General features: G+C 41.0%; 2 protein-coding genes across 3 annotated transcripts in view; one reads left to right on the top strand and one right to left on the bottom strand.

The window, feature by feature from the left end:
• Window positions 1-4,803: 4,803 nt before the first annotated feature.
• On the top strand, window positions 4,804-5,658 carry LOC128732723 (uncharacterized). Its single transcript, XM_053826043.1, has 2 exons — window positions 4,804-5,148; window positions 5,215-5,658. The coding sequence occupies exons 1-2, from the start codon at window positions 4,804-4,806 to the stop codon at window positions 5,656-5,658; spliced, it is 789 nt and encodes a 262-aa protein (XP_053682018.1).
• Window positions 5,659-5,722: 64 nt separating this feature from the next.
• LOC128732781 (ABC transporter G family member 23) overlaps window positions 5,723-16,611 on the bottom strand; it is a 77,875-nt gene continuing 66,986 nt past the window's right edge. Inside the window, exons 5-12 of one of the 2 annotated variants that reach the window (XM_053826156.1) lie at window positions 9,415-9,610; window positions 9,146-9,347; window positions 8,931-9,082; window positions 8,719-8,863; window positions 8,572-8,658; window positions 8,124-8,514; window positions 7,803-8,052; window positions 5,723-7,737 (exon numbers count right to left, since the gene is read on the bottom strand). In XM_053826156.1, coding sequence (XP_053682131.1) covers window positions 7,170-7,737; window positions 7,803-8,052; window positions 8,124-8,514; window positions 8,572-8,658; window positions 8,719-8,863; window positions 8,931-9,082; window positions 9,146-9,347; window positions 9,415-9,610 — 1,991 coding nt within the window. In that variant the 3' untranslated portion in view covers window positions 5,723-7,169. Of the gene's footprint in view, window positions 7,738-7,802; window positions 8,053-8,123; window positions 8,659-8,718; window positions 8,864-8,930; window positions 9,083-9,145; window positions 9,348-9,414; window positions 9,611-16,611 lie in introns of both variants that reach the window. The other variant, XM_053826155.1, reaches the window with a different exon arrangement.

Here is a 16,611-nt window from a genome sequence, read left to right as displayed (position 1 = left end):
ACAACTGCTCGAATTTTACACTCAAAACAATAAAACCTATAAGCAAAAAAAAGAAAAATTTACACAGAAAATCGCGATTAATTTGTTCTAGCCTGGATGCAATAGACCATTTTACGAACTAACAACATTGCTGGTATTAATATTGCTTTCCCGTGGGGTCATCTGCGGATTGTCAACATTGCAGCACGGGAGAGCGCAATATCAATATCAGCACGTTACCTTGTCTCGTGTCATATAAAATGGTGTTTGTCAAATAATTTTATTGACGTAGGACTACGTCTTACTTTAATAGGGTGGCACGTTGGAGAAGCAAAAATGACCGCGACACGACAAAGTGATAGATTTTGAACGCTTATAGCTCAGCCAATTCTGAATATATTTTTATGGTTTGCATATACCATTCGAATCACAAAATATCAACCTTTTGTATAGTTTTTATTAGAAGCTTGTATTTTGTATGTAACTTCTGGAATTTCCACGTAAAGTTGAACAATTTTTCCAAATTCTCTACAGTATTCGTTTAATCGTCGCCATAGTTACCATATGAAATTGTTATTAATAACATACAATCAATTTAAGTGAGAAGTGAGTGATTTTGTGCATCTCATACTACAATGTCTCAATTGCTTCAAGTAAAATATATGCGTAAATACTGGAAGCGAGTCCGTGAGCAGGCATTATTAACTGGACCAGCAAGAGGCCAGCGTTGACGGTGGCAGAGCACTGTAAATTCTACCATTTGAGAAGAAAAGGAAATCGTAGTGATTCAATGTATTCTGAAGTGGGCAATACATCGTTAGATGGTGCATCGCACGAAATAGCCGGTCCCTCCAACGTTGAAATGTTGCATGAGGTGACCGCTCCGGCGCACGTAGAGGCCAGCGTATCGCCTAACGTAACAGGTGAGTCCTATAGAAGCCGAAAAGATGTAAAAATGTAGGGTACGGGATCAGTCATCAAACATTTTCGGCTTGTTTATGGATATACCATTCCATGCTTTCAACTTGCCGGATAGAATATTATAAAAAATAATGTAGGTTCAAAATATTCACGTCGTGCAAACCAGCGGGGTTCAGATTAAAAAGTGTTCAGATTAAAAATGGTCAAACGAACGGGGGTCCACGGTAGTTTAATCTTTATAGCGTTACAGAGCTGCAATGCCATTGGTAGCAAAAAGAGTGCTCTTTTGGCTACCAGCAGGGTATCAGCCCCACAGCGCCATATATATACAAAATAAAACTATACTTTCTTCAACAATATTGTAGATAATAATCAACTCTATAATTGGTCTATGCATCACTGTTTCGAATTTTGTTTGACTGGGAGCTGTAGTCAAAAGAGCAAAAATAAAGTAAAAAGAGCAAATCAAGCCTGTTTACGGTAATGCTTAAACGCATTAGCGATGTTTATATAAGTGTTATAACCATGCGAAATGCTGATATGCCGCTGTCTGGTATTAGCGATGCCGAGCTACAGCCAATATGGGGTTATACGTTAATGCTTGCGGTTACTTGGGAAATACTAATAACGTTTATTGAATGCTTATGGCGTAGCATTTTAATAACCCGTTATTTCGCCTTTTCGGCATTATGTGAGTTCTACAAAAGTATATAAAGAAAAATAAGCAATACCCATCCGTTTCCTTGGTAACGTACAGCAACGACGGTCGTGGATTCGGAATTGCAATTCGCTATGTAAGCACAAATCGATCTCTTGTACACTCCTGGAACTGCCATATGGAAAGTTTGTGAAGATTTGGTGCAAAGTTTTGACTATCCTTTTCACTCTTTAATAAACCTGTGCACAGACTACCAGAGATGCCATATTTTCTAAAAAAAAGTCTGCAACTGCTCGAAAACCGAAAAAAATCGAGCAGTTTTCCGGCTACTCGAATTTTCTATAGTTTAAAAATAATCTGCGAAAATCTGCACACTTTTTTAGGAAGTCTGTGAAAGTTTAAAGAGCTTCGAACAAAAATCTGCACCAAAACAATAAAAGTCAGAACAACTGCAAATATCTGCAAATTTATAATGATCTGCAAGACCGTTCCAAAAATCTGGAATTTGCAGACAAATCTGCAAGTCTGATATCCCTGCAGACTACACAAATAGAACAAACTTGGGAAGGTGGCAGCACCGTTTCGCGCACATAGCGAATCGAAACGAAGTTTTTCCTATCAATTCAAGTGAACAGAAAATCATTATATCTTATTAAATAACTATTCGGGTGGTAAATTAAAGTTTTCTTGGCCTTAAGTTAGGTTTCGCGAGTAATGTGACGAATGGAACGGCCGAAAAAAATTAATGAAAAACGACGGCGAAAAAGTGAAAATATAATGTTGAATTTTAATTGGACAGAAATCTCAATATTTAGTATAATTTATACCCTAAAAAGTAATAGAACCTATAGAATGCAATGTTTAGTGCTTGGAGTTGCAAGATCTTATTACGGCTAGCATGTTAGTTGAACTAATTTTGTGATGATTTTCCGGGTCTAGTGATGTCCGATTACTTCTCGATTAATCGAACTAATCGATTATCTGTCAAAATAATCGATTAATTTTTAATCGATTGCTTTATGTTCCGATTATTAGATAATCGATTACCTGGCCGATCGATTATGCTGGATTTTTTGAAATTTATTATTCAACAATTTTTAGCAAATTTAATTTATTACAGTGGCTGGCGCTTAGCTACTAAATTAACCACATGCGATTGGCCAGTTAGTTGGTTTCACTTAGTTGGTTTCGAGGTACGATGCTGATCTAACAAACCGGTCGTCGTATTCGTATGTTCAAATCTCGGCCAGGCGATGCTGCTAGATAGAATCAGTAGAGTTGTTCGTAACTTCGTAACTGTCCCATTCTACTCTAATAACCCTCTAATAATACGAATGTGAAGTCTGTCGATAAAGAGGTGTCAAGTCGTAAGCCTGGTATCCAACTGAAAAAAAACCTATTTACCGACCAATCTAATATAGTTCTTTTAACGTCAGTTGCATAGAAATCGATTTTGATTGGATGGACAACAATGGAGATAGAGCCGAAAGTGTAACTAGTGTAAGCAAGTATCCTTATTTCTGGTATCGGGACATAAAGATTATAACCAATCGATTATTTCGACTAATCGATTATATAGCGCCGATTAATCGATGTCGATTATTGGCCGCTCAAAAAGTAATCGATTATCAGCTAATCGATTAATTGGAAAAATCGGACATCACTAACCGGGTCTATGGAGCATGTTAGTACACTGAAGAAGGAAAGAGAAGGGTGATATTCGGTGCCATACTGTCTGCCATAAATGTATTCCGACGACCTTGTCGTTAATTGTATTTGACTTTTATATTATTTGTACTTTTTATTGTTCCATGTATGTATGTATGTGCCTAAAAGATGATGGGGTTAGTGATGTCCGAAATTTTCAATTATTCGATTACCGATTAATCGGCGAGCGTTGTCTGCACTAATCGATTAATTCAACTATTCGAGCTAGTGGTATTCGATTAGAAATATTCGAATATTTTTTTCATTAATTCGATTAATCGAACGATTATGAACGATTAGCGGCCATTATTCGGGGATTATTCGCATTCATATGATTTCCTTTGAACTATTCGATTATTTCAACTACTCGTGCTGCCAGTATTCGATTAGAAATTATTCGAATATTTTTATAATTATTCGATTAATTGAGTTAATCGAACGATTAACGGACATCACTAGATGGGGTTTTTATGCCTCTCGAGTGTATCAAGACGGCTTTTCCCCACCCCAAGATGATTGAGATCAATTAGATCGGATGATTATATTTAATAAGCATAAACATAGACGCTTTCACGACACGCTTGTGATCCTGATCAATAAGAGAACATCCATTCTAACCGCATTTCTCGTTCCGTTCGATGCTCAGAGTTTCGTAGAAACGTTTAATCACAAGACTCACCGTTAACTGTACGATTCCGAGTTGTTTTCCGAAGTCCCGAGTGTAGAGTTTTGAGTTGAGCGTTGAGGATTTGCCAGATGCTTGCGCAAAATCAATTCGCGACGTTGCTTTTCGGGTGACCACTGACCATTGTTTCCAATTTTCGAAAAACTGACAGCGACAAAAATACTTCCCTTGAAGTGACCCTACAGTTTTTACTGTAACTTTTTAACAAGATCGAATTTCGAACACTGATTTTAGCGCAAAATTTTTAAAGGTGCAACATTCTGAAAATGCAAAAAAAATTGATTTTTTCGACTTTCCATTAAATATCAATTTTCTTAAGAACTTTGCACACGATTTCTTGAACAAACGGTTGTGCGCCAAGCGCACAATCTTTCACAAGTGCCGAAATTTCATCCTCAGACACACACGGAGCGATGCGCAATACATAGAACTAATATTTAAAAAAATGTACATTAATTAGAAAGACAATGATCGATTTTATCAATTCAAAAAAACTGTCAATGTGTAAATCCCTCTTAACATGCTAAAAAAGCCCGAAACTAATTTGCAGAAAAACAGAATCATGAAAGCGGACCCACGCATTGGCACTATAGAAAGTGGGAGTGAAAGTGAAAACGAAATCAAAACAGCGTGAAAATTATCACCATTCATGTGTTGTGCATCCAACCGTTTCCCTTCTAAACGGAAAGGGCCCTGTTTTGGGTCCAAAAATCGGTAGGCTTCTGAGGCATGATCTAATTGTTAGAATAGGAGTGTTCTAAATAGAATTATAAAATTGAGTAGAAAGTTCCACAGGTAAAAAGCTTTCACATTGTCAGTTAGTTAGAAACCACAAACGTAATCACATCGCATAATGTCATCAACAGTCGAGACCTCGATCCGATTTGGAACAGTTCTAATTGCGTTAGTGTCCTTTTTCGTTATCAACCAGCCACGAACCGATGGTTTCAAGTACATTCAGGCTTGGTCGGACGAAAAGCCAATCTGCAGCAACAGTAATCAGAAACTCTTGTCACTGTTTAACTTACTCTGTAACAGCACCCAAACCACGTCGATAACAGCGCGAGATGCCTGCTACGGGTGTTTTTTTCGCGCCGGAATTCTCCCGTCAGGACAAACGCAGCTACTCGCGATCAGTCAATGTGCAACGCTCTATCTCACCAACACCAGCTACGCCACATGCTCCAGTGGATTGGCGGTAAGTGAATGGCCTCCGTCGGTCATCCAAGGTCATCCAAATGACCATTTGGTTTTATTTCCTCAGGCTATTGCGACTGGATTGCGGCCAACGACCCCACCGCTCCTGGGAACCAACTGTTATACCGGTTACTGCGAGTTCGTTCGGTGTGTTCGTCGGATCAACGCAAACACACTGATTAACCAGTGCATTCTGCAGACGCTGAACAATCGAAATCTGAACCTGGAATCCGATCGGGTAGGATTCTACACGAACGCCACATCCTGCATCCTGGCCAGAGCTCGCTGCAACGCTTACAACCCCATTACCGGGGAGCTCCAGACACCGTTCACCCCTAGTAAACCATTGCTGGGCCTGCAGAGTACGGATATTCTTGCGAATTCCTTACAAGTGTCACCCCAGGGAGATATCCGAATAATTTCCTTTCCCACCCAGATTGTTGTTTCGGATCTTTTCTGCTCGACCCGAACCAGCCTCGATCAGGCCAACTACGGAGATTCGGTATGTTAGCTTCAAGGAATGCCCTCGCAATCGGTGCTATTGTTCAAAGTTTTCTGTATTCTCTTTCCTCCGTTTACAAGTTTCCCGTTGTTTGTTTACACTCCCGTCACTCTTCTGGTTTGATGTTCCGGTTAGGGTACGGAGGCTGTGTGTGTGTATGCCTCCGTTTAAAGTCACTTCCTATCAGGTTAGTTTCGAACCGCCAGCACAGCGCCGTGCCGTCCGTTGAAAGATGCGAAACATCAAACAAATGCAAGAGCTGCCCGGAGTGGATAGTAGAAATGGTAGTTTGCGATTTTGCTTGCTTGAACCCGTCACAAATAAAAACTAGATTACATATGCGTTCTATTTTACTTCCAAAGTGGTAATGGTTTGTCCTTGTCTCCTCGGTTTCTTTTTTTTTTACACACATCATACACACAAAATGGGGATGAAGTTTCCGATGAGAAAGCGAGATGACAGACGCTACACTTGTTTTTCTCGATACGTTCATTAAAGTCTATGGTTTCCTCTTGTTTCTTTTTTTCTCTATTAGCGTTTACATCTTCCCTAATAAAATTATTTTAAAAAAACGGGGATCTCTCTCGCCTAAACTTTTTTGTTAGCATACATTAAACAAAAGTTCTTAGAGAAATTACTCGTATATGTATATATAAAAAAAAAGAAAAAATATGTATAATCACAGTTCAATAATTGTTTTGCTTACTTCTTCTGCGCGGAAAACTATTGCTTTGCTTTTTTTTTGGTGGTGCCGCAGAGCGGCCAACCGGGACCTCCGGACGTTAGGTAATATCTTGTCTGCGTCGCTGCGACGACGTTTTTTTTGCTTTCGCCCGGAGTCTAGCAGAAGTTCGGTTTTAGCTGCGTGTGTGTGTGTTTGTGTTTCTACGTGATGCTTTGCTTTGCTTTTGACTAATTTGAAAATGATAACTAAGAGAAAAAATTGAGCAAATTGCTTACGTTCAGTTGCTTCGGCGAAATGTGAACGAAAAGGTTGCCGCTGCGAGGATGCGCTAAGCGGAAAGCCATGTTAAATTGTTGTCAGCAGTAGTAGCGGGGGGTCTTTTTTGCTGTGTATTTTTTTTACACCGTCAATAGGAGGTTTGACTCTCAAAGAAATGGGTATAGCGTGGTGGGGTTTAGGATAAAGTTGATGTTACTCTCCTCTCGTTCAGGTCCAGACACAATGCATACGGGCCTTAGTCCGTATGCAGTGTGTGTGGGCCTTTACAGTTTCTGAGGGGTCGAATTGAAGGCGAAATCTAGTTTGCTTTTGAATGTTCGTTAGTGGAGGAAACTGTGAACGCTTTTCGGAACACGAGTTGACGAATTGGTTAAGTGTTTCTCGTTCAGTTCGACCCAGGATGGTTTCATGCCCGGTCTTCGTGCTTTTTCTCCACCCAAAATGCACGGAAACCGGTTGATTTTTGTTTGTGAATCACACAAAGTCGATGATGGTATGCGCTCTCATATAAATTAATGATTTCTATGTAACTACAAGCGATCCTACAGCACGAGCCCTAGCCTCGTTTTAACTTAAGTACGACCAGTGTCACCAGCAGAAAGACGACGATCCAGGCTACCGTGGAAGCGAAGCCTAGATAGACGTCTTCGTCCGTTATACTCCATCCGCGGGTCAAAATGGAGCGAAGCGACGAGGTGGCCAGTGTCAACGGAAGACACAGAGACACATATCGCAGCACCAGAGGCATACCTTCGATGGGCCAGATCACACCGGACAGCAGAAGTGTGGGATAGAATGAACCTAACGCCAGCTGGATGGCATTCCGCTCCAATTCGCATATTGCAGAGATGACAAAACCAAAGCACATACCGCAGAGTCCTTGCAAAATGGTCAGCAAAACTATCCACACGATTTCGCCATTGTTGGTAACGCCGAAGACCACAATCATGAAGATAAGAACCAATGCCGTCTGTCCGCACATCACCACAAACTGCGTGATAACGTGTGAGAACAAGATCTCACCCGGTGTTACACCAGCGACCCACGATCGGTCCAGCATGCCCTCGGTTCTTTCAATAATCAACACCGACGAGGTCAACGCGACGGCCAGGAAAAATACAATTCTAAAAATAAACCAAAAACACCGATTAAAACGGCAACTCTCCAAACCTATTGCAAGGAAACTCACGTCAAGATAACTCCCGGCGCTACGAAATCGGTAAACGAAGGATCATTGGTTCCGTAGATAGGCTGCTTGAACTGAATCGGAACATCACCCAGCTTCGGATTGTTGTCGCACACTCGCAGCAGCTCTTGAGCAAACTCCCGATACGCCACCTGCAAGTCCCGGTTAAGCATTATTCCGATCTGCTGGTTTGACATGTCAAGCCAAACGCGAATCTCCGATTGGTCCAAAGTTTCGTCATCAGCATCTCGCCCTGCAATGCAGAAATAAAAAACAATTAGGTTAGGATTCGCTCCACAAACGCAGCCCTGACTGACAACTCACCAAGTGCAATTCGGGCCACCAGTGCGTCGGTAAAGTTGTCCGTGAAGTACAGTGCCCCCCACGCATTTCCCTGCCGTACGGCATCGACGGCCGAATCCAGATCCGGATAGTAAATTTTCGATATTGTCGTATTCAAATGGTTCAAATATCGACAACTAAGATTGGTGAAACTACAGCCGGCATCGAAATAGCATTCCCCATTGCTGGACGTATTCATTTCTCCGTTGACGATTGCGATGTTCAAGTTGGTTGGATCCCTTCCGATGGCCAAACAAAACAGGATTACCTGCATGACTGGCAGTGCAAAAATGAACAGCATAACACCGACGTTTCGCCACATTCGCAGAAAGTTCTTCACCAGCAGTGCCCGCAGTTTGCCTTGCGTTGTTAACTGGAAAAATCGCGCAATAGAATGGAAGTTTGATTTGAAAATGAAGAAGCAACTTACATTCGTACAATCGGTGCAGTCTGCACAGTCGTCACACTCTACTGCTTCACTGATCGCTCCCGGTGGAGCTCCGTTCATACCGTTAATCTGTAGAGAAAATTTCATCAAAAACAACGCTTCATTTCAAATCATCAAATCACCACTTACAGCGTACGTCGATCCATTACTGTCGCTTATGAGTACCTCCTTACTTTGATGAAAGTTCAGTCCTACGACGCCGCTTTCCTGACTCACGTATACTGGATTGTCCTTGGCCTTACCGAACGCCAGCGCCGACAGCGAGATGTTATTGCTGCAAGAACAGGATTCAAAATGATTCAACACTCAATTAACTCATCCCACCCGCTTCGAAAACAAACCTAATATTTAGTTCAGCAGGTGCTACGTTCGTTTGTCCTTGCTTGCGGGATAGCTTCAGAAAGACATCCTCCAGACTACTGCAACGGTACATGGACAGCAGACAAGCCGGCGACTCTTCCGCTAGCAGCCGCCCCGATCGCATCAGACCGATCTGTGTTAATAGAGATTTGTTTAATTGATTGAATTAACGGAACGGAACTAACGGCACACGTACCGTGTGCGCCTGCCGGGCCTCCTCGATGTAGTGTGTCGTAATGATGACCGTCTTCTGGCCAGCCTTGGTAATGTGCACTAGATGATTCCATATACTTTGCCTAAGTAATGGATCGACGCCGACGGTTGGTTCGTCCAGGATCAGCAGCTCGGGGTCGTGCATCAAAGCCACCGCGAACGAGACTCGCCTCTGCTGGCCACCACTGCCGAACCAGAGAAAGAAAATTATTACATCAAATATCAAATAAGGCAGATGACAGCAAATATTACCTCAAGTTCTTCACCAGTCGCGACTCGGACGGCAGGTCCAGGAAGTTGAGCAAAAACCGCAACCGGTCGGAAATTTCCGACGTCTGCATGCCGAAGATCCAGCCGAAGTACATCATGGTCTCCCGGATCGAAAACTCCCCGTATAAAGCTATCTCCTGGGGCATGTAGCCGACGCGTTTGCCCGGTACGCCCGATCCTGCATTGGAAGAGTAAAAGAGAAAAAAGGCGCCATTAATATGCGGTTTTGAATTTGGGGAGTTTATTTGATTTGTTTGTTATCACACAAGCCGGGTGCAATCATTTATCGAACGAGTTGCCTAATTTCAAGTCATTAGCATACATCAGCGTGAACCAAACTGCAAGCAACGAAACAGGAGAGGTTCCGTGTTGCTGCCTCGAGGAACGGTAAACCGGGAAGAAAAGTACGAGTTAAGCAACTGCAAGCATATTTATTATAAGGCAATTCTGTCAGCCTTACTTCTTACTGGAAAAAAATTCTTGTCCAGACAAATTGTTCAAAACTCCTGCATCAGCTATGGGATTCAAATGGGCCAAAATGGCGCCGCCTGACCTCCAGGAATATATCACGCTATATCACTCAACGCCACAGGAGACTACGGGAATCTCATCAGGAAAGAAAAAGATTGACTGCGATTAAAACAACTTCCAAAAGGTAAATTGCAGAAATATGCGGAACCTACGATCATAGAATAAATGATTTTGAGACCCGGAAAACGGGATGATTCTCGACCAGCGCAAAACACGAAATGTTCGGGATGAGTCTTGCAAAATTATACAGAGAGGCCCGACGAAGATTTGGGATGATCCCCAGAGTGTCAGTGAGACACGAATTACCTGGGCTATCACAAATTTATGAGTCGTAGGATGAGTCGTACTCAAAGAAAAATGAGGCCCGAAATGTCCGGGATGGCCCTCAAATAATCAAATGGTTTCACATTGGAATTTTTTATGATGAAATTGTTTCCAAATGTGATATCTTTTGCCTGCTGTGATTTTTAGTTAAATCAAGTAAATCAAATAAAATAAAAATGGTGACAACACTTCGAAGTCTATCTTAAGTGGACAAATACGATCACGAAGAACCACTTCCATCTCTCAAGCACATCGTAGGTTTTTTTATGCAGCGCTTACGAGATGGCTATCGATGGGTTTGCCTTCTTATAGGATTTGCGCATGCTCTTAACCGGGAATGGTATTCTGAGTTGTTTTAATTCTTTACAATTTCTGTTCATCTCCTGACACTGTATTTGGGATCTTCTGATACCGCCTACAGCCAAGTTCAATATAAAAGAAATGCTCAAGTGAATACCTCAAACCGGTCAGCCGGTCGTTCTTTTCTATAGAAATAAGCAACGAGCTTTCTTTCCTGCTTGGATGTGCGATGTGCCACTGTGCGAAAAGATTTTGAGATCACCGCCTCAAACTTTTCAGCGCCCAGCAACTTCTTCATGAAGGGAACGTTCGTGAAAACTCGTTGTCACCATAACACTGCACTCGTGGTTGCGATGTCGAGAAAGCGTCCAAGTAACAATCTGGGCTTTATTATGCTCTTATTATGACCAAAATTCGTCATAAAAACCGCAATAAGAGTGCAATAAAAAGCAATAAGAGTGCAATTGTTACTTGAGCGGCTTTCTGGCACGCTTCGGACATGGTGACTCGGTGCACCGTGCAATCTACTAATCGCTAAAACCGATGAAAAGTTGGAACAACCAGCGGAATGCTTGCAATACGTGCAAGTCGCACATCGCGCTTGACCCTGCTTCATGATGGCCGGCTGGATTGTTATTTAGAGAGTTCATAGATCGTCCAAAAAACTAGTCCCGTCCATCAACCAATCAGCTGCTGTCGTAGAATTATCATTTTTGCGATCATCTATTGACGGTGGGAGTCTACGGGCTCCCACCAGAGGCGAGTATTATAATAGTCATCTTGCGCTTCCTCTGCTGCACCGCTCATCGTTTCAGCATACCGATCGTAGTTCATGTCAAATATGGATATACCATCAGAACGTGCGCGGATTGAGAACCAAAATTGGTGCTTTCTTGGCGATTAACGACTGTAACTTCGACGTCATCATGCTTACTGAAACCGGGCTCAGGTTTTGATTTGAAAGTGCATACGGTAGATGTCTGGAGAAGATTTGCGTACGAGCGGCTATCAACGGTTTAAGATTTTAATGTGTGCTATATATACATATACTAGCTGACCCGACAAACTTCGTATTGCCACAAATTAACCTGTGTTGTACATAAATCATGAATCTCGGATGATCTTTGTCACAATCTCGAGTTTTGCAAGCCCCCCAGTGGGCGGCGCTTCCGACGGCGGGACACCGGCAACACTCGCGACCGTCTCGTCCTGAATGCTCTAGTGTTACTATAGATAGTTTTTGTGGTCTTGTATTGACTAATGTTTTATGGAAGAGTCTCGAATTTCTCGAGTTCGATTAGTTTTTGAGTTTCGCAAAAATTTCTGTTTTATTTGTATGAGAGTCCATATCCCCCTACCACAGGGGTGAGAGGTCTCTAACTATCGTAAAATAAATTCAAGACTCCAAAATCTCCCACATGCCAAATTTGGTTCCATTTGCTTGATTAGTTCTCAAGTTATAAGGAAATTTGAATTTCATTTGTATGGGAGCTCCCCTCTCAAAAGGGGAAGGGGTCGTAATTCATCATAGAAAAAATGGTTGCCTCCAAAAACACCCACATGCCAAATATGGTTCCATTTGCTTGATTAGTTCTCGAATTATGAGGAAATTTGTATTTCATTTGTGTAGAAGCACCCCCTCTTAAAGTTGGGAGGGGTCCTAATTCACCATAGAAAATATTTTTGCCTCCAGAAACCTCCACATGCCAAATTTGGTTCTATTTGCTTGATTAGTTCTCGAGTTATGAGGAAATTTGAATTTCATTTGTATAGGAGCCCCCCCTCCTAAAGTGGGTAGGGGTCCCAATTCATCATAGAAAAAATTTTGTCTCCAAAAACACCAACGTGCCAAATTTTGTTCCATTTGCTTGATTAGTTCTCGAGTTATGAGGAAATTTGTATTTCGTTTGTATAGGAGCCCCCCTCTTAAAGTGGGGAGGGGTCCTTATTCACCATAGAAAATATTCTTGCCCTCTAAAACTTTCACATGCCAAATTTTGTTCCATTTGCTTGATTAGTTCTTCAGTTATGAGGAAATTTGTATTTCATGTGTATAGGATACCCCCCTCCTAAAACGGGGAGGGGTCCCAATTCATCATAGAAAAAAATTTTATCTCCAAAAACACCCACATGCCAAATTTGGTTCCATTTGCTTAATTACTTCTCGAGTTATGAGGAAAATTGTGTTTCTTTGGTACAGGAGCCCCCCCTCTTAAAGTGGGGAGGGGTCCTAATTTACTATAGAAAATATTCTTGCCCTCGAAAACCTTCACATGCCAAATTTGGTTCCATTTGCTTGATTAGTTCTCGAGTTATGAGGAAATTTGTGTGGAAGCCCCCCCTTTTAGTATTTAGTATTTAGTATTTATTTATTCTATACTTGTAGAGTAAGAGTGATCTCTTATTAATTTCTACAATCGGTTTCATTGCTGTTCATACCACATTTCCAAAAAAAAAACTACTACAACTCGATTATAACTCTATACACGACTCAATGCTCAATCCACTCCATCTAACTCCCTCTACCAAACCATTCCAAACACTCACTGTAGAATTTTGCAGCTGATTGCACAGCTTGAATATTAGAAGGAAGTTGATTCCATAAGGTAATTGCACGAACGAAAAAGGTACTACCGTAGTGAGAGGAGTTATGCTGCGGCACAACGTACTGTCTTACTCGAGAGCTTCTAAAGGGTTGTAGTTTTTCAAGTAAGTAGTTTGGTCCCTGATGTATAATTTTAAATAAGGTAGTACAGGTTCTCAGTTTAAGATAGTCATAAAATAAGCAGCCCAGTAGCCGGGGTTGTAGGTGTGTAACCCTGGCGTATCGCGATAAATTGAAGACCCAGCGTACACAGTGGTTTAATGCAACTCTTAACCGATCTAATGCGGCAGCGGAAGCGTTCAACATCAATTCTAATCCATAGGAAAAGTGCGGCTTCAAGAGAGAACCAAAAAGCTTAATTTTTGTTGATACCGGTAACATACTAGCCGTGAGTTTCAAATGTCGTAATCCCGCATAAATTTTCCCACATTGGGAATTTACTTGGGAATCCCACTCCAAGTTATTTTGGAAGATTATTCCAAGATTAGGAGCCCTATCAACAAATTCGATTATATCGTTGTCTATAGTTAGGTTCGGTAAGATATTCATATGTATCTGTCGTCTGGTGATGAACATAGCTTTTGACTTAGATGAATTTATGGGAAGTAGATTCCTTGATGACCATAGCGAGACATTTCTTAAATCATTATTGATTAAATGGGTCATTTCTTCAACAGATGAATCAATTGAACAGAGATATAATTGAACATCATCTGCAAACATGTGGATCATGCAGGCCTCTAGCACAGATGGAAGGTCATTTATGTATAAAGAAAATAAAAGCGGACCAAGAACAGACCCTTGTGGTACACCTGACAGTATATTAATGGGATCAGAAATCTGACCCTCTATATCAACCACTTGAGTACGATCCGTCAAATATGAATTGATAAGAGAAACAGCTTCACGACTAAACCCGAACTGGTGAGATAATTTCTTCTGTAGTTTGACGTGAGAGACCCTGTCAAAGGCTTTGGAAAAATCAATCATAAGCAAAAAAGCAACTCCTTTTCTATCAATAACTTTATGAATATCATCGTGCACCTTAAGTAAGGATGAGGTAGTACTGTGTCCTGAACGAAAACCTGATTGGTGAGGACTGAGAAGGTTAAATGTGTTAACATACTCCTGGATCTGGCATTTAAGGATTTTTTCGAAAGCTTTAGACAATGAGCTTAGGATACTTATTGGACGAAGATTATTCAAACTACTTCCTGCAGGTTTTTTATGGATTGGAACAACTTTTGCAATCTTCCATGCTCGAGGAAATTTAGCAGTTGAAATAAACAGATTAAACAGATAAGAAATCGGAGTCATTATGTGCGGTAAAATCAGCTTTATAAACTTTAAAGCTACACCATCCATACCAACTGCATTAGAAGTAATTGATAATATAGCAGATGAAATATCGAGATTATTACATGGTGAAAAACGAAAACCCCCAACTTCCTGTGGTGGAATCGCAGGTAATTCCGAGTCTATAGTAAAATTATCTCCAAAGAATGCATTTACTTCATTACAAGTATTTTGAATTTTACGACAGCTATTGGATTTACTAATAACATTCAAATTTTTCAACCTTTTCCACAGCTCTTTGCTAGAGTAAGCAAACTCTAAGCTACTGCTCAGATAATTAGACTTAGCCTTATTTATCAGGTGGGTTACTCGATTGCGTAGCCTCTTAAACTGATGATGATCTGCTTCATTTCTGCTAGTGATCCAAAGCCTGTATGCGATATCTCTAGCGATCATTGCATTTAAGATATTGTGATTGAACCACATTGGATTGGAATTGGTTCTAAAAGGTCGCAGGGGAACAAAATTTTCGAATAGGTCTACCACGTGCATGTTGAAAAGATCTAGTGCTAAGTCTGAGTCACTGATACTATACAACTGGGACCAATCAAAATTTGTCAACCTATTCACTAAAGCAGGATAGTTAATACGATTATAATCTCTAAATGACTTAGGATTATCCATGTTCCTATGAGATATATTAAGCGACGAAAAAATGATGTCATGCTGAGAGAAACCTGGAGCGGCAACCTGATTGAAATTAAGAATGAAATCAGTATCGTTGGTTATCAATAAATCAATCAATGAACTTCCACCTGAATAAAAGTGAGTTGGTTCATTGTTAACAATGCTAAGTCCAAAATTATCCAGTACACTGCAAAAACGTGAAGTTCTAATGCCGGTTTCATTTAAGTTGGTGTTGAAATCTCCAATCAAAATCACGTTGGAATAACTAAGAGACAACTCCGACAGCTGTTGGTCTAACAAGCTAGAACAGTCGGCTCTTGGTGGAGAATAGATGGCACCAAGGAGGAAAATTCTGTTGTTCGTTCGAACTTCAATAAACATGTATTCAGTGCGATTATAGTCCTCCAGTTCTACCGAAGGTTCAGAAACAGCGATAACTCTGCAATCAAGTTCAAGTTTATGATAAACGCAAATACCCCCACCTCTACTGTATTTGCGATCATTCCTTAGAACTCGATAGCCATCAATATCAATTACGCTATTGTTTATACTATCATTTAACCAGGTTTCAGATACACAAATTAAATCCACTTTACTATTTGTAAAACACTGCTTGAATTCATTGAATTTGCTCAGCTGGCGCGCACATAAGCTCTGTACGTTCATATGACACAAGTTTAAACAGTCCTCAAGTAAGGCCGCATTCATAACGGCTCGTGGGATATCAGCAATACCTTGTCCCGCCCGTGCAATATTCATCTGATTAGCCGACATCGAGAAAAGGAAAAACGACCAACACTGAGTGTTTGAACTGGAAAAGCAGAGTGGAGGAATGGAATGGATGGAGCATTGTATAAGATAACAAAACAAAATACATTTCGAATTTTTTTGTTAATGATCTACTCATCTAATAATGTGGTACTCGATCGTTCATTCAATTGAAGATAACGATAAGATGCAACAAAGCTTGCTTCAGCTACAGCGACGAGTGAGGTAACGGGAACAACAGCAGCAGGTCCATGGTCCAACGATGATTGACTTTTAGGAGGAATGATAACATGGATAATAATAGGAAGGAAATCAAGGAAATAAAAGTGAGGAGTACACAATATTTGTAGGAAAGGGTTCGGTATTCACAGTTTAGTTCTTGTTTGATCCGTAATCTGTCAACTGGTCCACACAGTAAATCGGCAGGGGTGGAACATCCTCAGTTGGTTTCACAAAAACAGTTCCATCCTTGGAGAAGACATGATGAATTTTCCCATACTGCTTCAACTTAAGAGCCATTCCTTTAATATGACGAGCCGATTCGGTAAGGTTTTCATTAAGGTATACGCGCCGGTCCACTTCGTATCCAAGCTGATTCAAGTTTAAGTTCTTTCTTGCAAAGTACCGATGGAAGAATTCATCTCGGGATGCTTTGAATGCAAACTGGA

This window comes from Sabethes cyaneus, chromosome 1, assembly GCF_943734655.1.
Source record: "Sabethes cyaneus chromosome 1, idSabCyanKW18_F2, whole genome shotgun sequence".
NCBI classification, from domain to species: Eukaryota; Metazoa; Arthropoda; class Insecta; order Diptera; family Culicidae; genus Sabethes; species Sabethes cyaneus.
Note: the sequence above shows the minus strand (reverse complement) of the source record. Positions and strands in the feature narration are given on the sequence as shown.